Below are 26681 nucleotides of genomic sequence, written 5' to 3' on the forward strand. Positions count from 1 at the left end.
ATGTGTGTGCGTGTGTGTACGTGTGTGGGCATGTGTGTGCATGTATGGGCTGTGCCCGCAGCCAATCAAGGTCATCACTCTGGCCAAAATGTGCCTCCTTTGGTATGGAAACTTCCAGCACTTGAGAGTCTATGGGCCCAAGTTTCCACGCGATAAAAAACGGGCGCCCCTCCGAGCTGGGCGCCCGTTTTTCGCGCCTAAAACGGCGCCGGAAAAAAAACTCGCGATTCTGGAGAGCCCTGCAGCTCCTTGTCTGTTTGGCGCGGCGCCCAGGGGGGCGGAGCCTACACTCGCGCCGATTTTGTAAGTGGGAGGGGGCGGGTACTATTTAAATTAGTTTTTTTCCTGCCGGCAACGCTGCACGTGCGCGTTGGAGCGTTCGCGCATGTGCAGTGTGAAGGAAACATTGGCACTCGGCCATTTTTGTAGTTCTTTGTAACTATTTAATTTTTGAACATTTGTTAATAAAACCACATTGCCATCAGCACTGAGGCTTCCTGCTTACTGCCCCTCCCTCCCTCCCGTTCGTGGGAACGACACTGAGCTGACTGTAAGGCTTCCACCTCAAGTGGAAGGCTGCTTGCTGCCTGGTTACTGCCTGCCTGCCCCTCCCTCCCGTTCGCGGGAACGACGCCACATCGCTGAGCTGACTGAAGCACTTTCACACAGGTAGGAAGATGGTTTATTTAATCTTTTCTTTGCTTATAAATGTTTATTCAGGTTGGATTTATTTGTATAATATTTGTAGAAGTATAAATAAGGATTTATTGTCGAATTTAATGACTTCCCTTCCTCCCCCCCCCCCCCCCCCCCCACCTCGTTCTGGACGCCTAATTTGTAACCTGCGCCTGATTTTTTAATGTGTAGAACAGGTTTTTTCAGTTCTACAAAAATCTTCACTTGCTCCATTCTAAGTTAGTTTGGAGTACGTTTTCACTGTGGAAACTTTGAAATCAGGCGTCAGTGGCCGGACACGCCCCCTTTTGAAGAAAAAATTCTGTTCCAAAGTAGAACTGTTCTACCTGACTAGAACTGCAGAAAAAAAATTGTGGAGAATTGCGATTTCCAAGATAGTCCGTTCTCCACCAGTTGCTCCTAAAAATCAGGCGCAAATCATGTGGAAACTTGGGCCCTATGTGTTGATAAATGCCTCTCCTGATTCAATTAACCCACAATGGGCATTCTACCCAGATTAACTGAATGCCAAGGAGCCTATTTGCCATCTTGGCTCAGTGTTATTTAAGGCTTTTTATGAGCCCTTGCTGTGCGCAAAGTGGCTGCCATGTTTGACTACATGACAACAGTGAATACACTTCAAAAGTACTCCATTTCCTGTGAAGCCCTTTGGGATGTCCTGGGGATGTGAAAGGTGCGACATCAATTCAAGTTCTTTCTTTTTTTTCTTTCACCTTGATGGCAAAAGAAGCTTTCTCAATGATATGACCATTTCAGTGGATCAATCCCTGGGGTCTTCCGCAACATCTTAACACTACATAAACCTGCATCAGGATAAATTGACAGCATTCTGCTCAGACAATGCTAGTGAAACCGGTAATGCATGCACCTGTGGGAATGCTAACACATTGGTAGAGCTGTTGCATTGTGAGTGGCTTAGCCAGTCACGTGATGTTCACAAGACTCAATAAAACCCCAGCCAGTTAGGTTCAGGGGATCTACGATGAGCCACTTGGTTGTGAGCCTGGAGGATGAACTGGTAATGTGTTGTGTAATTGTTAAACCTTCTGCTAATAAACCAGCTAGTTTTTAATAGCAATTCGGATCAGCCATTATCGTATTAAATAGCGGAGCAGGCTCATCGAAACATAGAAAATAGGTGCATAAATAGGCCATTCAGCCCTTCGAGCCTGCACCACCATTCAATAAGATCATGGCTGATCATTCACCTTAGTACCCCTTTCCTGCTTTCTCTCCATATCTCTCGATCCCTTTAGCCGTAAGGGCCATATCTAACTCCATCTTGAATATATCCAATGAACTGGCATCAACAACTCTCTGCGGCAGGGAATTCCACAGGTTAACAATCTGAGTGAAGAAGTTTCTCCTCATCTCAGTCCTAAATGGCCTACCCCTTATCCTAAGATTGTGTTCCCTGGTTCTGGACTTCCCCAACATCAGGAACATTCTTCCCACATCTAACCTGTCCTGTCCCGTCAGAAACTTATACATTTCTATGAGATCCCCTCTCATCCTTCTAAACTCCAGTGTATAAAGGCCCAGTTGATCCAGTCTCTCCTCATACATCAGTCCAGCCATCCCTGGAATCAGTGTGGTGAACCTTCGCTGCACTCCCTCAATAGCAAGAACGTCCTTCCTCAGATTAGGAGACCAAAACTGAACACAATATTCCAGGTGAGGCCTCACCAAGGCCCTGTACAATTGCAGTAAAACCTCCCTGCTCCTATACTCAAATCCCCTAGCTATGAAGGCCAACATACCATTTGCCTTCTTCACCGCCTACTGTACCTGCATGTCAACTTTCAATGACTGATGAGCCATGACTCGTTGCACTCCCCTTTTCCTAATCTGCCGCCATTCAGATAATATTCTGCCTTCGTGTTATTGCCTCCAAAGTGGATAACCTCACATTTATCCACATTATACTGCATCTGCCATGCATTTACCTACTCACCTAACCTGTCCAAATCACCCTGCAGCCTCTTAGCATCCTCCTCACAACTCACACCGTCACCCAGTTTAGTGTCATCTGCAAACTTGGAGATAATTACATTCAATTCCTTCATCCAAATCATTAATGTATATTGTAAAGAGCTGGGGTCCCAGCACTGAGTCCTGCGGCACTCCACTAGTCACTGCCTCCCATTCCGAAAAGGACCTGTTTATCCCAACTCTCTGCTTCCTGTCTGCCAACCAATTCTCTATCCATGCCAGTACATTACCCCCAATACAATATGCTTTGATTTTGCACACCAATCTCTTATGTGGGACCTTGTCAAAAGCCTTTTGAAAGTTCAAATACAATACATCCATTGGTTCTCCCTTGTCCACTCTACTAGTTACATCCTCAAAAAATTCCAGAAGATTTGTCAAGCATGATTCCCCTTCATAAATCCATGCTGACTTGCACCGATCCTGTCACTGCTTTCCAAATGCGCTGCCATTTCATCCTTAATAATTGATTCCAACATTTTCCCCACCACTGATGTCAGGCTAACCGGTCTATAATTACCCGTTTTCTCTTTCCACCTTTTTAAAAAAGTGGTGTTACATTAGCTACCCTCCAGTCCATAGGAACTGATCCCAAGTTGATACACTGTTGTAAAATGATCACCAATGCATCCACTATTTCTAGGGCCACTTCCTTAAGTACGCTGGGATGCAGACAATCAGGCCCCGGTGATTTATCGGCCTTCAATCCCATCAATTTCCCCAACACAATTTTCCGCCTAATAAGGATATCCCTCAGTTCCTCCTTCTCTCTAGACCCTCGGTCCCCTAGTACATCCAGAAGGTTATTTCTGTCTTCCTTCGTGAAGACAGAACCAAAGTATTTGTTCAATTGGTCTGCCATTTCTTTGTTCCCCATTATAAATTCACCTGAGTCCGACTGCAAGGGACCTACATTTGTCTTCACTAATCTTTTTCTCTTCACATATCGATAGAAGCTTTTGCAGTCAGTTTTTATGTTCCCGGCAAGCTTCCTCTTGTACTCTATTTTCCCCCTCCTAATCAAACCCTTTGTCCTCCTCTGCTGAATTCTAAATTTCTCCCAGTCCTCAGGTTTGCTGCTTTTTTTGGCCAATTTATATGCCTCTTCCTTGGATCTAACACTATCCTTAATTTCCCTTGTTAGGCACGGTTGAGCCACCTTCCCTGTTTTATTTTTACTCCAGACAGGGATGTATAATTGTTGAAGTTCATCCATGTGATCTATAAATATTTATCATTGCCTATCCACCGTCAACCCTTTAAATATCATTTGCCAGCCTATTCTAGCCAATTCACGCCTCATGTCGTCGAAGTTAGCTTTCCTTAAGTTCAGGACCCTAGTTTCTGAATCACCTGTGTCACTCTCCATCTTAATAAAGAATTCTACCATATTATGGTCACTCTTCCCCCAGGGGCCTCGCACAACAAGATTGCTAATTAGTTCCTTCTTATTACACATCACCCAGTCTAGGATGGCCAGCTCTCTAATTGGTTCCTCGACATATTGGTCAAGAAAACCATTCCTAATACACTCCAGGAAATCCTCCTCCACCGCATTGCTACCAGTTTGGTTCGCCCAATCTATATGTAAATTAAAGTCACCCATGATAACTGCTGTACCTTTATTGCACACATCCCTTATTTCTTGTTTGATGCTGTCCCCAACCTCAATACTACTGTTTGGTGGTGTGTACACACAACTCACACCAGCATTTTCTGACCTTTGGTATTCCATAGCTCCACCCATGCTGATTCCACATCATCCAAGCCAATGTCCTTCCTTACTATTGCATTAATTTCCTCTTTAACCAGTAACACCACCCCGCCTCCTTTTCCTTTCTGTCTATCCTTCCTAAATGTTGAATACCCCTGGATGTTGAGTTCCCAGCCTTGGTCATCCTGGAGCCATGTCTCTGTGATGCCAATTACATCATATCCATTAACTGCTATCTGTGCAATTAATTTGCCCACCTTATTCCAAATACTCCTCGCATTGATGCACAGAGCCTTCAGGCTTGTCTTTTTAACACACTTTGCCCTTTTAGAATTTTGCTGTAATGTGGCCCTTTTTATTTTTTGCCTTGGGGTTCTCTGCCCTCCACTTTTACTATTCTCCTTTCTATCTTTTGCCTCTGTCTCCCTTTTATTTCCCTCTGCCTCCCTGCATAGGTTCCCATCCCCCTGCCATATTAGTTTAACTCCTCCCCAACAGCATTAGCAAACACTCCCCCCAGGACATTGGTTCCGGTCCTGCCCAGGTGCAGACCGTCTGGTTTGTACTGGTCCCACCTACTCCAGAACCGGTTCCAATGTCCCAGGAATTTGAATCCCTCCCTTCTGCATCACTTCTCAAGCCATGCATTCATCTAAGCTATCCTGCGATTCCTACTCTGACTAGCACGTGGCACTGGTAGCAATCCTGAGATTACTACTTTTGAGGTCCTACTTTTTAATTTGGCTCCAAGCTCCCTAAATTCTTCTCGTAGGACCTCATCCCGTTTTTTACCTATATCGTTGGTACCTATATGCACCACGACCAACTCCCTTTTCAGAATGTCCTGCACCCGCTCCGAGACATCCTTGACCCTTGCACCAGGGAGGGAACATACCATCCTGGAGTCTCGGTTGCGGCCGCAGAAACGCCTATCTATTCCCCTTACAATTGAATCCCCTATCACTATCGCTCTCCCACTCTTTTTCCTGCCCTCCTGTGCAGCAGAGCCAGCCACGGTGCCATGAACTTGGCTGCTGCTGCCCTCCCCTGATGAGTCATCCTCCCCAACAGTACCCAAAGCGGTGTATCTGTTTTGCAGGGGGATGACCACAGGGGACCCCTGCACTACCTTCCTTGCACTGCTCTTCCTGTTGGTCACCCATGTACTATCTGGCTGTGTACCGTTTACCTGCGGTGAGACCAACTCGCTAAACGTGCTGTTCACGTCATTCTCAACATCGTGCATGCTCCAGAGTGAATCCATCCGCAGCTCCAGTGCCGCAATGCGGTCCGTTAGGAGCTGGAGGCGGATACACTTCCCGCACACGTAGTCGTCAGGGACACCAGAAGCATCCCTGAGTTCCCAAATAGTACAGGAGGAGCATAACACGTGTCCGAGCTCTCCTGCCATGACTTAACCCTTGGATTAACTTAATTGGGCAACAACAATGTTAAAAGGTTACTTACTCATAAAGAAAGAAATCGAAAAACTACTTACCAATCACCAGCCAATCACTTACCCCCTTGGCTGTGACGTTGCCTTTCAATTTCTTTCTACTTCTTTTTTGCCTTCTGCCCCTGCTGCAGCTGCACAAGCCGCACCTCTCCGACTCACCGACTGCCGCTCGAGGGGCCCTCTGGCCTACTTCTGCTCCGATTTCTTATGTTCTTATGAATTCTTAAGCAAAGAACCCATGAAGCAAATACATTACAAAACCCAAAATCTGACAGGGGGAATCAGCACTTTGAGTTTTCAATACAAATCTATCCCTTTCTCGTAGAATTCTGCGTAGTGCTTCAGTATTCATTAGCTTCCTTTCCTTCATGACCTCTCTCTCTATCCCCCTCTCACTCAATTAGATGTAGGAGTCAGCCAACTATGGTTCAAAAGAGTCAGTTTTATACTGAAAAATCAATAATCCAAAACTCAAGAAAATATAGAACAAACTGGCAGCTTTCCACCTTCATCTAAATAGCTGGAACAGGACTTGCTGGTATTAGAGAGCTCCTGGCTCTGTACTATGAGTGGAGTGGAACTAAACTACAGAACCAGTGGGAACCTGTTCAATCTTCGCTGTCTCCAGGCCAGGTCCAAGTCCATCCCAACCTCTGTCGTCGAGCTACAGTACGCAGACGACGCCGGCGTCTGTGCACATACAGAGGCTGAACTCTAGGACATAGTCGACGTACTTACTGAGGCATACGAAAGCATGGGCCTTACGCTAAACATCAGTAAGACAGAGGACCTCCACCAGCCTGTCCTCGCTGCACAGCACTGCCCCCAGTCATCAAGATCCATGGCGCGGCCCTGGACAACGTGGACCACTTCCCTTATCTCAGGAGCCTCCTATCAACAAGAGCAGGCATTGACGGCGAGATCTAACACCACCTCCAGTGTGCCAGTGCAGCCTTTAGCCGCCTGAAGAAAAGAGTGTTTGAAGACCAGGCCCTCAAAACTGTCACCAAGCTCATGGTCTACAGGGCCATAGTAATACCCGCCCTCCTGTATGGATCAAGAGACATGGACCATGTACAGTAGACACCTCAAGTCACTGGAAAAATACCACCAACGATGTCTCCACAAGATCCTACAAATCCCCTGGGAGGACAGACACACCAACGTTAGCGTCCTGTCCAGGCCAACATCCCCAGCATTGAAGCACTGACCACACTTGATCAGCTCCGCTGGGTAGGCCACATAGTTTGCATGCCAGACATGAGACTCCTAAAGCAAGCGCTCTACTCGGAACTCGTCCATGGCAAACGAGCCAAAGGTGGGCAGCGGAAATATTACAAGGACATCCTCAAAGCCTCCCTGATAAAGTGCGACTTCCCCACTGACACCTGGGAGGCCCTGGCCAAAGACCGCCCTAAGTGGAGGAAGTGCATCCGGGAGGGCGCTGAGCTACTCGAGTCTCATCGCCGAGAGCAAGCAGAAATCAAGCGCAGGCAGCGGAAAGAACGTGCGGCAAACCAGATTCCCCGCCCACCCTTTCCTTCAACCATTGTCTGTCCCATCTGTGGCAGAGACTATGGTTCTCGTACTGGACTGTACAGCCACCTAAGAACTCATGCTAAAAGTGGAAGCAAGTCTTCCTCGATTCCGAGGGACTACCTATGATGATGGTGACGATGACTATGAATGAACGCAAGACTCTTTATCCAAATTTCCTTGCCTGACTTGAATGATGGTACAGCCACCCAAGATTTCCCTCCTTTAGAGAACAACTGCACCGATTGGTGCAAACCTTAAGGTGCACCAATGAAAACGCAAGAGATAAACAAATTGAAAATGTTAATTGAGTAAATGGAAAAGGCAAAAAAAAACAATGGAGCCGTGCTTGCATTAATGCAGGAGATCTGACCAATAAGATATGTGTTAGCTGTGGCTCAGTGGGTAGCACCTTCACTTCTCAGCCAGAAGGTTGTGGGTTCACGTCCCACTCCAGAGACTTGAGCACATAAATCTAGGCTGACACTCCAGTGCAGTGCTGAGGGAGTGCTGCACTGTTGGAGGTGCTGTCTTTCAGATAAGACATTAAACCGAGACTCTGTCTGCTCTCTCAGGTGAATGTAAAAGATCCCATGGCACTATTTCGAAGAAGAGCAAGGGTGCCCTGACCAATATATTTAGCTCTCAATCAACATAACAAAAACAGATTATCTGGTCATAATCACATTGCTGTTTGTGGGAGCTTGCTGTATGCAAATTGGCTGCTGCGTTTCCCACATTACAAGTGACTACACTTCAAAAAGTACTTAATTGGCTGTAAGGTGCTTTGAGACGTCCAGTGATCTTAACAGGTGCTATATAAATGCAAGCCTTTCTTTTATTAACCACATTTCAATTTAAAGTGTTGTTACAGAAAAGATGTTTGCACTATTGATTAAACCATGCACTGCTGTTCAGCTGACCACCTCAACACAGTCTCAACACTTCTGGCATCTCAGTCTTCATTCATCTTCCCTGCATCAATACTGCTGTATGTATGCTGTATGCCTCCACAAGATCCTACAAATCCCCTGGGAGGACAGACACACCAACATTAGCGTTCTCGACCAGGCCAACATCCCCAGCATTGAAGCACTGACCACACTCGACCAGCTCCGCTGGGTAGACCACATTGTTCGCATGCCAGACACGAGACTCCCAAAGCAAGTGCTCTACTCGGAACACCTTCACGGCAAACGAGCCAAAGATGGGCAGAGGAAACGTTACAGGGACACCCTCAAAGCCTCCCTGATAAAGTGCAACATCCCCACCGACACCTGGGAGTCCCTGGCCAAAGACCGCCCTAAGTGGAGGAAGTGCATCCGGGAGGGCGCTGAGCACCTCGAATCTCATCGCCGAGAGCATGCAGAAATCAAGCGCAGGCAGCGGAAAGAGCATACGGAAACCAGTCCCATCCTCCCTTTCCCTCAACGACTATCTGTCCCACCTGTGACAGGAACTGTGGTTCTCGTATTGGACTGTACAGCCACCTAAGGACTCATTTTAAGAGTGGAAGCAAGTCTTCCTCGATTCCGAGGGACTGCCTGTGATGATGATGATGATGATATATGTAGGGTGGGGAGGGTCTGTGGACCCTCGCCCATCAATGCTGTTTTATGTAGAGGGCGTGCACCTTGCCTTTTGTGTCTGTGGGTTTTAAGACAGTTCAATTTTCCGTTGACTTGTTGACTTTCCCTGATGAGAGGTTACAGCTTGTTGCCTCCCTGATGTTACACTGATGTGGCTGCTGACCACTCATTGTTGCACTGAATAAAAGTTCAATTGCTTCTTTAAATCCTGCTCTCCCATTTTTGAGTTCTTGTCACCACGGGGATCAGTACACGGAACAAATTTTCCAGACTTCCTGATCCACCTCCATATCACTGGTGGAACTTCAGGAGGGGGTGAAAGGCTGAGCCCATTTCTATCTAATCCAGTCGTAGCCACAGAATCACCTGTAATGGATTCTCTTCCCGCTCCCATGCCATTAGCTCTGAAGTCTCCTATAGATCTTTCCTTGGCCCCTTCCTATTTCTCATCTATACGCTGCTCCTCGGCGACATCATCTAAAAACACAAAGTCAGGTTCTCCATGTACAACACCAAGCTCTACCTCACCACTGCCTCTCTCGACCCCTCTATTGTCCCAGATTTGCCATGCTTCTTGCCTGAGTGGATGAGCAGAACTTTCCTCCAATTAAATAATGGGAAGACCAAAGCCATTGTCTTTGGGCCCCGCCACAAACTCCGTTCCCTAACCACCAACTCCATCCCTCTCTCTGGTCACTGTCTGAGGTTGCACCAGACCGTTCTCGATCTTGGCATCATATCTGACCCTGGGGTGAGCTTCCGACCGCATATCCTCTCCATCACCAAGACTGCCTACTTCCACCTGTGTTACATCTAAACTCGTCTATTCCAACGCTCCCCAGGCCAGCCTCCCATCTTGTACCCTCCGTAAAATTGAGCTCATCCAAAGCTCTGCTGCCCATATCTTAACTCGGACCATCTCCCATTCATCCATCACTCCTGTGCTCGCTTCGATTTTAAAATTCTCATCCTTGTTTTCAAATTGCTCCATGGCCTCGCCCCTCCCTATTTCTGACATCTCCTCCAGCCCTACAACCCCCTGAGATCTCTGCGATCCTCCAATTCTGGCCTCTTGAGCATCCCTGATTTTAATCGCTCCTCCATTGGCAGCTGTGCCTTCACCTGCCTGGGCCCTAAGCTCTGGAACTCCCTCCCTAAACCTCTCCGCTTCTCTGCCTCTCTTTCCTCCTTTAAGACCCTCCTTAAAAGCTACTTCTTTGACCAGGCCTGTCCAACTATCTCCTTTAGTGGCTCGGTGTCAAATTATGTTTAGTGACACTCCTGTGAAGTGCCTTGGGACATTTTACTACGCTAAAGGCGCTATATAAGTGCAAGTTGTTGTAGTTGCCGGGGCGGTGGTTATCATTGTCCAAACACCTGAGCCACCAGCTGCTCTTTGGTCACTGCCATTCTCCTGGAGGTCACCACCCAGGGACTTGTGGGTCAGGATCCTCCGGTTCCACGGGCATCTTGTCTGGATAGACCATTGCAATCCTTTCACCCTCGCAATGCTTAGAATAAGGTGGGGGCCCTGAAAGTAACTGCCTTCAGACACTAACAGGACTCTGGATGGCAAACCATTTGTTGGCTTTCAAGACTGAGAGTCGGAAAGTAAAGGAAGAAAGACTTGCATTTATATAGCGCCTTTCACGACCACCGGACGTCTCAATGTGCTTTAGAGCCAATGAAGTACATTTGGAGTGTAGTCACTGTTGTAATGTGGGAAATGTGGCAGCCAATTTGTGCACAGCAAGCTCCCACAAACAGCAATGTGATAATGACCAGCTAATCTGTTTTTGTTATGTTGATTGCGGGATAAATATTGGCCAGGACACCGAGCTTAACTCCACTGCTCTTCTTCGAAATAGTGCCATGGGATCTTTTACATCCGAAAGAAAGATGGCACCTCCAACAGTGCAGCACTCCCCTGGAGTGTCAGCCTCGTCCCTGTGCTCAAGTCCCTGGAGTGGGATGTGAACACATAACCTTCTGACTCAGAGGTGAGTGTGCTACCCACCGAGCCATCTCTGACACAGTCATGTGAGGGCCACAAATCACGTCAATACCGGGTCACCCACGCCATTATTTTTCAGCCTCAGCGGCTGAGTCGCGAATAGTGTAAATCCAGCAAATTGACAATCGCCATTGACTGCAGCGCCGGGCTGAGCAACAGAAACAAACCTTTCTCAGTTTAGACGAGCCTATCAACAGAGCGGCACAAAAGTCCCAGCAATTTAATGGCGCATCGCAACTCATGGAAGAACTCACTTACTCCATTATATTTCTGGAATTTTTACACATTGTATAATGGTGTTCGCTGTTAATATGGCGCAAGATTCCAGCAAATTCAGACCCATTATTTCAGTGAATGACAGGTCAATCTATGGAACAGGCTCCCTAGGGAGACGTTGGAAGCAGCTAGCATTGATGCATTCAAGTGCAAATTAGATAGATTTCTTTTAGAAAATAATATTTAGGGATACAGTACATGAGTAATTTGAGACATGAGGTGATGGGTATAGCAGGTTTGGGAAGAACAATTGACTTTGGACCTATGCGTCCCAAAGCTCTCCAGCACTGGTGGATTTCCTCGCCTCTTGTCTGGATCTATAGTAGAATAATTGATAGAGACTGATTGCTATAATTAGTCAACATCTCCATTATTGTTGCATTTACGATTACCAGGATGGTAAAAGTCAAACTTGGGTCTTTTTTTGCCTTGCATTCCCTATGTTCCCACATTACTACAGTGACTACACTCCAAAAGTACTTCATTGGCTGTAAAGCGCTTTGAGACGTCCGGTGGTCGTGAAAGGCGCTATATAAATCCAAGTCTTTCTTTCTTTAACCCTTGTTGCTCTTGTTTTTGGGTTTTCTCTCAGATACACAGCAATAAAAGTGATTCAGTTACTTCAACTACTCACAACATTGTAAAATAAACAAGCAATCCAAAATTTCCACATTTGCAAAGTGCAGGTAATGATATGACCCCTGGAGGCTGCCTTAGAGTTTCCCGTAAGAATCCTGGGGGATACATGGGCACCTTTCAGGATTTGACAAACACTGGGCAAGAAGCCCTCACAGGTAGGTTAGAAATGTTAGGCCACCAAGGAGAGCAGGGTTAAGATGACAGTGTTGGGACTTGGGTGGCAGACTGACCAGGGTAAGCTCGAGTGAGATTGGAGCTATATGGACTGAGCTAGCTAGGTGCCCTATGTCACAACCATCAACCTGAAGGAGTTGGGCTTCCCTCAGGAAGAAAATAATCTATTTTGCAACATATCTTGTGCAGGTTTGAACATGATATGAAGCCCCCGCCCAGGGTTGTTACAAGATATCCATAAAGCAAGGTTTTTGAATTCTGTCAGGGTTGTTGTGGCTGCTTGCTACTAAGGCTCTGTGTCTGCCTTGTGGATGACACAGATTCCCACCCATTACTACTGTACGCTCTATGTGTATGGGGCCTTTTCTCCAGCGACTTAACCACAAAATCTAGACTGACGTGTCAGTGCACTACTGAGGGGGTGCTGCACTGTCGGAGGTGCCGTCTTTCAGGTAAGAGATTAAACCAAGGCCCCATCTGCCCTCTCAGATGGGTGTAAAAGATCCCATGACACTATTCCGAAGAAGAGCAGGAGACTTCTCCCCAGTGTCCTGGCCAATATTTATCCCTAAACCAACATTTATAACAGATTATCTGGTCATTATCTCATTGCTGTTTGTAGGAGCTTGCTGTGCGCAAATTGGCTGCCGTGTTTCCTACATTACAACAGTGACTACACTCCAAAAGTACTTGATTGGCTGTAAAGCTCCTTGGGACGTCCTGAGGTCATGAAAGGTGCTATATAAATGCAAGTCTTTCTTTTCAACACTACGAGAAGACAAATTCCTGCTTCCTCTTTCATATGGAAATGTAGTCCCCAGGCAGTGATCTCTAGGCATGCAATCAAACCCACATGCACTGACCATTCTCCTATCTGGGGCCGGTCCGGTGGTGGGGGCAGTTAGGAGGTGGGGGGAGGCACAACTTACAGCAAGGTACAGTCAACAGTATAACTTGGGACTGCCTTCGGAGCATTGTACTATTCAGTTTCAGACCTGTAGTATAAGCTCAGCCAAAGATATGTAACTGCTTTACTCAGTGTGTGCTCAGTGCTATATCACTAGGTTTTTGTACGTGAGGCCCAATAACAGCAGACACTGAATTTATGTACAGTATGAATTAGGCAAAAATTTACCAGACACACATATATTCTGTAGCAGTTGATTTGAAAGCAAGATCTCTAATTTGCTGCAAAAATTAGAAGCTCAATTATCATCTATTTCCTGACCTTTTAATCAGTGACCTCCTATAACTATAAAGTGCTGCAGTTCCAACTAAAAGAAATGGGCGAATGATTAAAGGTTCCAGGAGGCAGAATCACAGCACCAAACTAAAACAAATCCCACGCACCAGCCCTGGAGACTTGCCACTGTGGGCTCACTGGAAGATTAAAACCTCTTTGAGATATACTGCGGTTCAAAAGAGGAGTAAGTGTCAGCTGGTTTCACTGTCAGACGACCTGAATTCTAGTGTGTGAAAGGAATATACAGGTTACAAATGGAGAAAGTGGAGAGATGGGGCTCTTTATTGGGAACTGGTTGCTTTATTAATAATCCCACAATCCACAGTACATGGTCCTCTAAGTGTGGGTGTACACACATATATATATATGTATGTATATATGTGTGTGGGTGTGTGTATATATGGGTATGTGTATATGGGTATGTGTGTGTGTGAGATTGTTTGTATATATATATGTGTGTGTGTGTGTGTGTATGAGTATGTGTGTGTGATTGTTTGTGTATATATGTGTGTTTTGTGTGTGTGTGTGTGTGTGTGTGTATATAGGTGTGTGTGTATATGGGTATGCGTGTGTGAGATTGTTTGTATATATATATATATACACGTGTGTGGATTGTTTGTATATATATACGTGTGTGTGTGACTGTGTGTATATATGCGTTCACTAAATGGATCCAACACTGCGCTTATTGCGGCCAAGTTGTTATTGAGTGACGATTGAGTGAGGTGATCTGTAGGTTCAAGTTGATAGCGATCAGGGCACCCACTTCACTGGTAAAGTTTTTTTCCAAATTACAGGAAATCCTGAGAATTAAACATAAGCTACATATAGCTCATCATCCCCAATCGTCTGGGATAGTAGAGAGGGAACCGTACACTGAAATCCATGTTAGGAAAAATGTGTACAGAACATCCCACTCAATGGGTCAATATGTCACCGATGTGTTTAATGGCAATTCGGTCCACGCCACATAGGACCACGGGGATATCACCTGACCAGGCAATGACTGGGAGATTGATGAGGACTCCAGGTCATCTGACTCAACATTCTGATGCTAGAAAGAACTTTAATCAGGTAGGTTGATGCCAATTTTGACTTCCATGTTGTGAACTGGTCGATGAAAACGAGGGCGTATTTATAATTACCCTGCGATAGTGGGAGGGGACCAATACAATTTGTACATGAATCGAGGATTCATCAAGGCCTGGCTGACTTTGAAGGAGGGCATGGTTGGAACAAGGGGAGGGGCCCGATAAGTGCTTGATTGTCTGTATGCCCCCACATCTGGCAGATAAACTCTTGTTCCTATTTCTCTCCCACCCTGTAGACAGTGTGTCATTACTCAGCAGAAGTCACTTTCGCAAACCCTTCGTACAGTGGTCATTTTATGCTATCACGACATTGGGACATTGGTTACAGAGATCGACACCACTCTAATTTAACGTTAGCTCCTTAAAGGTGACAGAGACAGACATGGAGACAGCGAGTCAAACACAGGCCATACAGTACCAGACCGGAGTGAATCCTTTCCTATCATCCACTGTGTACAGAACATGCTTTGCGCCTTCACAGCCTGATACAAGACTGTACAAGGCAGAGTAAAGTGTCCCATCAAACCCTCCCAGGGCAGGTACAGCATGGGTTAGATACAGAGATACATCCCTCTACACTGTCCCATCAAACACTCCCAGGGCAGGTACAGCATGGGTTAGATACAGAGTAAAGCTCCCTCCACACTGTCCCATCAAACACTCCCAGGGCAGGTACAGCACAGGGTTAGATACAGAGTAAAGCTCCCTCCACACTGTCCCATCAAACACTCCCAGGGCAAGTACAGCATGCGTTAGATACAGAGATAATCTGATAAAATTCACCATAGGCCTAAAACTTGCTCGCTTCAGCCTCCTTCTAGCGGCCATTGATACAGGTGAGACTGAGTACAGTGATAGACAGAGACTCCTGTGAGGAACATCTGCGGAAGGTCGGGGTTTTAAAAGGAGCACACCACTCCAGGGAGCAGCGTGAACTGGTGCAGGAGGGCGACAGTAGTAAAGAGGGCGACCTGATTGAATGTCACCATAATCCAGGTCAGTGATTGGTGTGTGGGCAGGTACAGCAGGAGCGGCGAGGTCGGAGCAAAGGAGCAAAGTGGTCGGGGCGAAGGAGCGACGAGGTCAGGGCGAAGGAGCAGCGAGAGATTGTAGAGCGACATGATCGGGGTACAGGAGAGGCGCGAGTTCGGGGCCCAGAAGAGGCGAGAGCCCAAGGGCAGCATGGGCCGTGAGAGCTGGTATCCAGTTGTCTTGGTTAATCCATGCCACTGGACCAAGATCTAGCTCTGTCAAGCCCGTGTGGTGGCTGGTGTGCAACAGCCATCGCACGTTAAAAAAATTCATGCATAGGCATCTTCCATCCTTTAACATGTAGTTCAGGACCTGGAATATCAGAGTCCTTCATTGAAACACCTGTGAACTCATCCCTTTTTGGCGTGGAAGCAAGTCATCCTCGATACGAGGGACTGCCTAAGAAAAGATATATACGTGTATACGTGTGTGTACGTATATATATATGTACATGTGTGTGTGTGGATGTATGTATATATGGGTGTGTATGTGTATAATGTGTGTATACATATATGTATGTGTGTGTTTATATGGGTGCCTGTGTGTGTGTATGTATATGGGTGTGTGTTTATATATATATACATATATATGTATATGGGTGTGTGTGTATATATATATATATATATATGTGTGTGTATATGGATGTGTGTGTATACATATATGTATGTGTGTTTATATGAGTATCTGTATGTGTTTGTGTATGTATATATATGTGTGTATGCACATATGTGTATATATATATTTTTGTGTGTCTATATGTGTGTATGTATAAATGTATGTATATATATATATATATATATGTGTATGTGTATATGGATGTGTGTGAATGACATTGCCAATTGCCCCTCACTGTATGTGCTGCAGTTTGAGCGGCTCTGATGATTTTCTCAGCTTCTTTTACCTTCCGCGAGTAATGAACAATGTGTGTCCCGTTATATGGCGGAGCTGCCTTCTCTCCCTCCCTCCCCTCTCCCCTTGCCCTACCTGAATGCGGCGACGGCTGTCTGGTTCCTCTTCCACTTCGCCTGCTGCAGGATCTCGTGGACGATCTCCTTCTGGTCGGGGATCCTGTCGAGCGGGTAGACGTAGAGCCAGCAGAGCACGCAGACACACAGAGCCACCCCGAGCGGCAGCCGGGAGCGGGGGCACAGCCAGAGCCAGCGCCACAGCATACTTGGTGCAGGGGAGAGGGGGGCTTCACATGGTCCTGGGAGGCTCTGCCCTCCCCGGGGGCTGCAGCCAGTCAGCAAGGTCGCAACAATGCAGCATCTGGGGGGCTCTGCCAAGGCACATCTTCCATGCCCGCCCCCTCCCCAAACCCTCTGCTAAATCTCTTCCTATTTCTCCCCCCTCCCCACGTCTCGCTTCTTTTAATCTCGGTGCATTGCCGATGGCGCTAATGCAACAAAAAAAATCAGAATAATACGCAGCCCCAGTGATCTGCCGCATGCATACACACACACACAGAAAATCTGCTGCTGCTTCCACCGAGCAAAGCAAAGGAGGGAAAAAGAAGGAGGTTTTGTGGATTTGAGGAGATGCAATGCTCTCTCGCCCACTACACAAAGCTCGCCTTGTGCAAGAGGCACATCCACCGGCTGCCTGGCGCTTTGCCTTGTCTGCTGTCAGTGGGAGGGCTTGAGCTCAGGCTATTTTTCCTCCCCACCCCACCACAACCGACTGCTAACGTGATTTACAAACTCCACAATGCTGCTCAAAGCCTTTATTTTAAGACATCATAGAGGTTTATTACCCACCCACCTCCAAAAAAAAAGATTTATCACGCAGAGGGTTTTTGAAACCAGCATCCTGTGTTCTCTGAAACTTTAAAAACAAATATATAATTCTATCAGAATTATTGGGCTTGCAAATAGCTGGAGAATGGATCGTTTTCCCTCCTTTGGTTACACAGTGTCGAGTATCAAGTACGCCCCGATATAGCCAACGCACAACATACAACCTAGAACTTCCTCTCACTCAACCCCGCCAATCTACCTCAATCCCAATCCCAGAAACGCACTCCCTTCTATCGACCTATTGTTCATCTTTCCCACACTTAACCCACTGTCAATTTGTGGCAAATTGGGCGTGGTTGGGCTCTGCACAACAATACATTTATTTAACTGTATGTTCCTTAGTACAACCACCTGTATTTATATGGTGGCTTTAATTGAGAAGAAAAATCGCCCCAAGGCGCTTCAGAGGCAGAATTGAAATAATGGCTGCCATGCCATACTCATTTAGAGGGGTCATTCAGATGGGTTTTTAAGGAAGGTCTTAAAGGAGCAGAGGAAGGTGGAAAAGCAGAGGAGTTTAAGGAGAGAATTGCAGAGTGTGGGGCCTAGGCGGCATCTCCGACAGTGCTCAAGTTCTGGAGTGTGGCTTTGTTGTCATTGAGGTGCATCCACTTGAGATTCAATGTGACACATGGTAAGTTTCTGCCATGCAATGAAAGGAATTGATTCTTTTAAACTATTTTATAGTTGATGATTGAAAAATGCTCCGCTACTTCTGATCACCCGCCACACAGAGAGCCAGGACCAGCTGGTGAGCTAGGAATAATTGGGAGTCAGGAATCAGGGGGGGAGGAGACAAAGACTAGGGAAAGGGGCCGGGGGATGGAGAGAGAGTAGGGAATAAGGGCCGGGGGATGGAGAGAGAGTAGGGAATGGGGGCCGGGGGATGGAGAGAGTAGGGAATGGTGGCTGTGGGATGGAGAGAGTAGGGAATGGGGGCCGGGAGATGGAGAGAGTAGGGAATAGGGGCTGGGGGATGGAGAGAGTAGGGAATGGGGGCCGGGAGATGGAGAGAGTAGGGAATGGTGGCTGGGGGATGGAGAGATTAGGGAATGGGAGCCGGGGGATGGAGAGATTAGGGAATGGGGGCTGGGATGGGAAGGGGGAATGGGGGGATCGGAAGCTGGGGGATGGCATGAGAGATGGAGGGGTTGGGGATAGGGAGATGGAAATGGAGAATGTGGAGAGAGGGAGAGTGGGGAACAGTGGCAGGCAATGAGGGGGTCAGGAGGAGACTGGGGAATTCGGCACAGGCACCGGGGCCTCCATCTGTGCTGTCATTTCTATCATTCTACGGAAGCTCTCCTTCATCGAGTCCGAGCTCCGGGAGTGGTTTAGAGATGTTTGCGCTGAGCTGTGTTTGGGCCAATGTGCCCCAAACCCTGAGGCCACTACCCTCCGTGCGATCTCTCGGGTGGGTTCAGGTCGCTCTGGCGGACGGTGTTGACGGGTGAAGGCCAAGTCCAGACCGACTCTGACTGAGGCACCCAGCTCAGACTCATCACCTTCACACATAACCAGAGACCAAACCAGAGCCCAAGAGAAGAGCGAGAGAGCGGGCCTGTTAAACCGGAGCCCAAGGAGAGAGCGAGAGAGAGCGGGCCTGTTAAACCGGAGCCCAAGGAGAGAGCGAGAGAGAGCGGGCCTGTTAAACCGGAGCCCAAGGAGAGAGCGAGAGAGAGCGGGCCTGTTAAACCGGAGCCCAAGGGGAGAGCGAGGGAGAGTGGGCCTGTTAAACTGGAGCCCAAGGGGAGAGCGAGAGAGAGCGGGCCTGTTAAACCGGAGCCCAAGGGGAGAGCGAGAGAGAGCGGGCCTGTTAAACCGGAGCCCAAGGAGAGAGCGAGAGAGAGCGGGCCTGTTAAACCGGAGCCCAAGGGGAGAGCGAGAGAGAGCGGGCCTGTTAAACCGGAGCCCAAGGGGAGAGCGAGAGCGAGCGGGCCTGTTAAACCGGAGCCCAAGGGGAGAGCGAGAGAGCAAGCAGGCCTGTTAAACATGGCATTGACTGGGGAGCATGAGCTCATCTTGTGCAGTACGAGGGAGATACTGTCTCTGGGTCCTCAAAGAGTAGGAGTAAATGGGTACTTTTCAGAATGGCAGGCAGTGACTAGTGGGGTACCGCAAGGTTCTGTGCTGGGGCCCCAGCTGTTTACATTATACATTAATGATTTAGACGAGGGGATTAAATGTAGTATCTCCAAATTTGCGGATGACACTAAGTTGGGTGGCAGTGTGAGCTGCGAGGAGGATGCTATGAGGCTGCAGAGTGACTTGGATAGATTAGGTGAGTGGGCAAATGCATGGCAGATGAAGTATAATGTGGATAAATGTGAGGGTGTCAACTTTGGTGGTAAAAACAGAGAGACAGACTATTATCTGAATGGTGACAGATTAGGAAAATGGGATGTGCAGCGAGACCTGGGTGTCATGGTACATCAGTCATTGAAGGTTGGCATGCAGGTACAGCAGGCGGTTAAGAAAGCAAATAGCATGTTGGCCTTCATAGCGAGGGGATTTGAGTACAAGGGCAGGAAGGTGTTACTACAGTTGTAGAGGGCCTTAGTGAGGCCACACCTGGAGTATTGGGTACAGTTTTGGTCTCCTAACTTGAGGAAGGATATTCTTGCTATTGAGGGAGTACAGCGAAGGTTCACCAGACTGATTCCCGGGATGGCGGGACTGACATATCAAGAAAGACTGGATCAATTGGGTTTGTATTCACTGGAGTTCAGAAGAATGAGAGGGGATCTCATAGAAACATTTAAAATTCTGACGGGTTTAGACAGGTTAGATGCAGGAAGAATGTTCCCAATGTTGGGGAAGTCCAGAACCAGGGGTCACAGTCTAAGAATAAGGGGTAAGCCATTTAGGACCGAGATGAGGAGAAACTCCTTCACCCAGAGAGTGGTGAACCTGTGGAATTCTCTACCACAGAAAGTTGTTGAGGCCAATTCACTAAATATATTCAAAAAGGAGTTAGATGAGGTCCTTACTACTAGGGGGATCAAGGGGTATGGCGAGAAAGCAGGAATGGGGTACTGAAGTTGCATGTTCAGCCATGAACTCATTGAATGGCGGTGCAGGCTCGAAGGGCCGAATGGCCTACTCCTGCACCTATTTTCTATGTTTCTATGTTCAGGGGGAGTATCAGCGGGTTAAAGGATTACTGCTAGTTACAGGGGGAATAGCGGGGTATTACACCTATTACACACAGACCATCAGTCAGTTATTGTATCACTGTTAGTTATGTGGGGAATTTGAGTGTTACCAGTATTATTAGTCGACATCAGTGCAATTTCAGTGAGTTACTATTAGTTACTCATGGAATCAAAGCTCCTCCCACCTCGGGTTCCTGCTGCCCAATGCTCCCTCGCCCTTGGTTTCTCCTCTTCACCTGCTCACAGGTGGCCTTCTGGTTCTCGGAACATCTCGCCCAACAGCTGTTGGCACGAAACTATGAACAAAGATACCCAAATACAGGGGACTATAAGATTCACGGTGATATTGCATTTAAAGCGGAAATGAGGAAGAATTTCTTCTCTCAGAGGGTCGTGTATCTGTGGAATTCTCTATCCCAGAGAGCTGTGGAGACTAGATCATAGAATATATTTAAGGTGGAGATAAACAGATTTTTGAACGATAAGAGAGTCAAGGGTTATGGGGAGCGGGCAGGGAAGTGGAGTTGAGGCCATGATCGGATCAGCCATGACCTTATTGAATGGCGGAGCAGGCTCAAGGAGCCAAATGGCCTACTCCTGCTCCTATTTATGTTCTTATATTTGCAGACGTCTTATGATCAGAACATCAGATAATCAAACCTTCAGGAATGCCTCCAATCAGAGTTGGCAACTGTAATTGTGGCTTAGGAAGTAATAACACCTTAATATTTTGTATGTCCTCATTGGAGGAGAAATTACTGGTAGGCTAGAGATTGTGGGGGAAAATGAAAGTACCAGCCCAACTCTCTCGGTGGCTATGAATTTGTTGAAGGCAGGAGAAGGACCTGTTGGACAATTAACCAAGTAGTGCAAGCAACGCTCCCCCCACACCACCCCATTTGAATTTGATGAGCAGTGAAATGAGACTGCTGCTGCATGAGGGGTATAAATGCAAGGTGTGCAAAGAAGATCACTCCATTAAAAAAACAATGCAGCGTGCCTCTCAGAAGATGCTGGTGAGAGTCAGTGGCAGGTACACTATTCATGGGATCAGGCATGAGATGTGAAGAAGGTGCTCGATCTTTAGGAAGCCGCTAAGGGAAGTACCATACACCAGGTAGATGGCTTAAGTATGCATGCGACAAAGTGTTGCTTATTAACCTGTTGCACATTGACTACTGGCCTGTGCCAAGCCCTCATGCAATCTTACAGCTCTTGACTTTGTTTACTATGCATGCCAAACATTTATGCTGCAGTTTACACGGAAAGCCTTGGCACAAATGACATCTCATAAAAAGGGTCCACACAACAAAATGTTCAAACACAACAGAGTTGTACGATGCATGGTCAGTTACCAAAATAAAGGATGGTTTGCAAGTCTGTCACTGTATGTTCTCAATCCCAAGAGACATGCAATGACACCCAGCAGCCAGCTATTTCAGTTACTAGTCTCACTGGAGAGGCACTTAGGAACGCTAGATTAGGTTCTGGAAGACACTCTCATCAATGAGAAGCATTATTGTACAATGCAGTGATCACTTCGACAGGTTATTTTGTGATTCAGTGATCTCATTTGGAGTATTGATCGAGAAATGGTGGGGCTTGACCTCATGATCTGGGTGTTTTCCAGTCAAGTATCATACTCACTAAGCTAATATACCCATCATGGAGCACGCTCATTTCATCCTGACACAACCAGTAAATCGACCCTCAGATTTACTTAAATGTCTGAATTTTCTAAATAAGTGCTACAAATGCATTTGGAAATCTTCCAATACATACTGGAGGTGAATGAGGTTCCTTGGCGCTGGTATGTACTCAGAATTCTTCGACCTACATCATTTTATTTATTGCAATTCTCTTTTTCTATATTCCACAATGGGCTGTGTTGATTCCTTTATTTCATTGGGACTGAATTCACCGTGAATCATTTCAGAGTCATGTGAGCGTCTGCTCTTTGTGCTTCAAAGATTTCAGCTTGCATTTAAGTATCTGGGTCTGTCTCACTCAATTCGAAGAACGTCAGTAAATTATCGTGAGAGCCTGTAATTGCAGTAAGGCTCTTGAACACAGAATTTACAATTCTTTCAATACACAAATGCCGAAAAGATACACAGTATTAACCCTTTCGGTACTATTCTCTATTGAGAGGAATTTACAATTGTGTGGAGGAAACTTTCATTTGAGTGACTGTGCAAGCTCCATCTAAAAATATTAATTGGGGAAAAAAAACACTCATTAGTCTTCATGTTTTATATGCACTAACATTTCTAGATTATTACCGGGACCACCATCACAGAAAGCACCTTGGGCAAAGAATCATTTTGCAGCTTGTTCTCAACTCCTCCACGCAGCTGACCATGTTCGCAAGACAACCAGCATTTTAGTGTAAAATTTTGGATTCATGCGGAGCTTGATCTCAAATGACCTTCAATTATAACCTCTTCATGTTCATTTTTATCAAGGGTGAGGAGGGATAATTAATTTTCTGCATTTAAATGTTTTTAAACATATATATTTCAAGAGTATTTTTATATAGAAAGCAAGTGAAGTATTTTGTTCAGATAGATGTCCTACTATTATAGCCTATTAAAATACACCGTATGAAATTCTTTGAACACAGATAGAATGGGGAAGTGTCTAGGCTTTGATATAACTTCTGTGCCTTTCAGAGGTATGATTATTGGTCTCTGTCAGATCATTTGATGCGGGGAGGGAAAATTGCCATGGGGGGGATCCATTCAGTTAATAAACATTGTTGGTAAAATCTATTAAGGCATTTTCAACATTGACCGTTGCCCCTGGTTGGAAGAGGGCAAAGTCAATACAAGTTGCAGTTTTGATTTTAAATTCCATTTGTGACCTGAACCTCAATATGACTCATCCAACACATGGATTAAAAGGTTCAAACCTACCTGCATAGATACTGGATATCTACGTTATAAGGTAAAATTAAAGGACTAGCATTTATATACCACCTTTTATGACCTCAGGATAGCCAATGAATTACCTTTGAAGTGTAGTCATTTGTTTTGGAGGCAAACACGCCAGCCAATTTGTAAACAGCGTCCCACAAACAAATGAGATAAATAATTAATCTATTTTAGTAGAGTTGGTTGAGGGATTAATGTTAGCCAGGAGATCAGAAGTCCCTGCTCGTCTTCAAAAATGTACCACAGGACTTTTATGCCCACCTCAACAGATAGATGGGGCCTCGGTTTAACATCTCATCTGAAAGATAGCACGTCTGACAATGCAGCAGCCCCTCAGTGCTGCACTGAAGTATCAGCCCAAATTATGTGCTCATATACTGGAGTGAGGCTTGAATGTACAATCTTCTGCCTCAAGAGGCGAGAGTGCTACGAATGAGGTAAGCAAACAACTTACCAGCAAGTATCTTGTGGATAAAACATCATTTGAGCTAACCTCACTTTTTTTCCAAAAGTACGTGAGAAATTGGTGCTGTGTTCTCTGGCTCTAATGAGGTCCCAGACTCTGGAAGTTCTCTCTGGTGGTTTAATGTTAGCTTTAAATGGTGTGAATTTAACACAACATGTGGATCAAGTAATTCCCATACAACTGTGCATTTTTGTCATTAATTGCTAATAAGAATGCAACATCCAGAGAAAGAAAACTCTTAATGTCAGGTTTGGGTATTACACCCATTTATGCCCAGGGACAATTTGAGGAGGAAATTGAAGAGTTCCCGTGAGAACCAAGTGTTAAACAACACAGATGAACTCAAAGTCTCCCATTCATAACCTGCAGAAGGAAATATTGCTAGTGTGTTTCCAGTTCTTATATAGCATGTTTTCAGTTACACTCCTATTCATTACGGTTGAGCTTTTTTTTTAGATATTTACTTTCAGCCTTCCACCCATGTCCATCGAGTGACGTCATGTTGACCCCACCCAAGCTTGCCTTGCACTTATCAGATGAAGGGAGAGAGGGGGAAGCTCTACATTCTACATCCCATATCTTTGGATTGTGTGATCTATTGACCTATTGTGTGATCTATTGACCTCTAGGACCTTTTCTGTAAAATACTGCACCCTCTACTTCACACAAATTCGCATCTAAAACGTCTCAATTCAAGTCCATGTGCTAAATGTATCACTCAAGCAGCTACCTTGCTCATTAATAGATGGTTGTGCTGCCTTATTTCAATTACAATTAGCTTTTCAGTTGTACATTCATTAGAACACATTCTAAATTGCTGGGATCCCATTTTTCAAAATACAAAGATAAACTTAACATTTATATAGTGCCTTTCACAACTTCAGGATGTCCCACAGTGCTTTACAGCCAATGAAATACTTTTGAAGTAGTCACTGTTGTAATTTGTACAAAAGATTCCACAAACAGCAATGAAAAAAAGACCAGATAATCTGTTTGTGATGTTGGTTGAAGAATAAATATTAGCCAGGACACCAGAACTCCAGTGGTCTTCTTTGAATATTGCCACGGGATCTTTTACGACCACTTGAAGGGGGCAGACAGCGCCTCGGTTTAACGTCTCATCCGAAAGATGGCCCCCTCAGACACTGCAGCACTCCCTGTGACAGCCTGGATTATGTTCAAGTCTCAAGAGTGGGACCACGACGTTCTGACTCAAAGATGAGAGTGCTACCCACTATGCCAAGGCTGATACCTACCATATTACAAACATGACTTACAACTGACAGAAATCAAAACTAACCCAGATTATTAGAAGATGTGCATTTCTTTTTCAGATAAGGTCCCATCTTAGGTGCTGTTAAGACTGCCTTGCACCGTACCTGGTAATTGGAAATGCTGTTGAGATGACACAGTCACTAGTTATGAACAGCTGTACTGATAAACTTGTAAATGATTGTATTCAAATTAATTGGATGAAAAAAAAGTTGCAGTTTCCAACAGGGGTCCCTGAATAGTGAGCAGAAGCAGGGACTCTCTGTTGCTTGTTGCTGCTCAACAAGAGTGCAACAGATAAAGCTGAAGGATGTGCAAATGTCTTCAGCCAAAAGTGCCGAGTGAGTGATGCTACGTGCCCTCCTCCAGGAGGTCCCCATCCTCACTGGAACCAGTAACCAGCCAATTCAGTTCAAACCACGTGAGATTAAGACAGACTTGGATTTATATAGCACCTTTCATGACCACCGGATATCTCAGAGTCCTTTACAGCCAATGAAGTACTTTTGGAGTGTAGTCATTGTTGTAATGTAGGAAAGGTGGCAGCCAATTTGCACACAAGCTCCCATCAACAGCAATGTGATAATGACCAGATTATCTGTTTTTGTTATGTTGTTTGAGGGATAAATATTGACCAGGACACCAAGGATAACTCCCCTGTTCTTCTTCGAAATAATGTCATGGGAGAGCAGTCATGGTTCAACGTCTCATCCTCGGAGTGCAGCGCTCCCTCAGCACTGCACTAGGGTGTCAGCCTAGATGTTTTTGTGCCCACAACCTTCTGACTTCAGAGGCGAGTGGGCTACCCACTGAGCCACAGCTGACACTAAGTATTAAGCAGCAAAGTGTACTGGTTGCAGAAGAGACTATGGATCCTGGCAATATTCCAGCTATAGTATTAAAGACCTGTGACCAGAGCTAGCTGCTCCTTGAATCAAGCTGTTGGTATATTCATATTGCAACAGGTAACCCTTCAATGTAGAAGATTCCCCAGATATGTCCTATCCACAAAAGACAGGATAAATCCAACTTTGTCACTTACTGCCCTATCAGCCTCCTCCTAACAATCAGCAAAGTGATGAAAAGGAGTCAGCATAGTGTCATCAAGCAACACCTGATCAGTTTGGGGTCCATCAGAACCACTTAGCTCCAGACAGCATCACAGCCTTTATTTAGACATGAAGGCAAGAGTTAAATGCCAGAGGAGAGAGCAGCTGCCCTCAATATCAAAGTAGTACTTGACAGCATATGGTATCAAGGAACCCTAGCAAAACTGAGGTGGGGGGGGGGGCAAAGGCAAGACCCTCCAGTTGCTGGAGTCAACCTTACACAACGGGAGATGGTCATGGTTGTAAAAGGTCAAACCCGGTCATTATAGCTACAGAACATCACTGCAGGAGTTTCTCAGGGAATCGACCTCGGTCAACCATCTTCAGCTGCTTCATCAACGTCCTTCACTCCATCATAACGCCAGGAATGGGACTGTTTGCTGACAATTCCACATTGCTCAGCTCCATTCACAACTCCTGCAATAATGAAACCCTTGCCAGCCTCCAGCAGATCAGGATAACATCCAGGCATGGCCAGGTTAACATTCACGCCACATA

General features: G+C 46.1%; 1 protein-coding gene across 1 annotated transcript in view; it reads right to left on the reverse strand.

The window, feature by feature from the left end:
* The window catches only part of st8sia1 (ST8 alpha-N-acetyl-neuraminide alpha-2,8-sialyltransferase 1), a 93908-nt gene extending 76731 nt beyond the window's left edge, over window positions 1-17177 (reverse strand). The window contains exon 1 of the mRNA XM_070897602.1: window positions 16437-17177. Within this exon, the coding sequence (XP_070753703.1) occupies window positions 16437-16624 (188 nt within the window). The 5' untranslated portion in view covers window positions 16625-17177. The remainder of the gene's footprint in view (window positions 1-16436) is intronic.
* Between the last annotated feature and the right edge of the window lie 9504 nt (window positions 17178-26681).

This window comes from Pristiophorus japonicus, chromosome 13 (assembly GCF_044704955.1).
Source record: "Pristiophorus japonicus isolate sPriJap1 chromosome 13, sPriJap1.hap1, whole genome shotgun sequence".
NCBI lineage: Eukaryota > Metazoa > Chordata > Chondrichthyes > Pristiophoridae > Pristiophorus > Pristiophorus japonicus.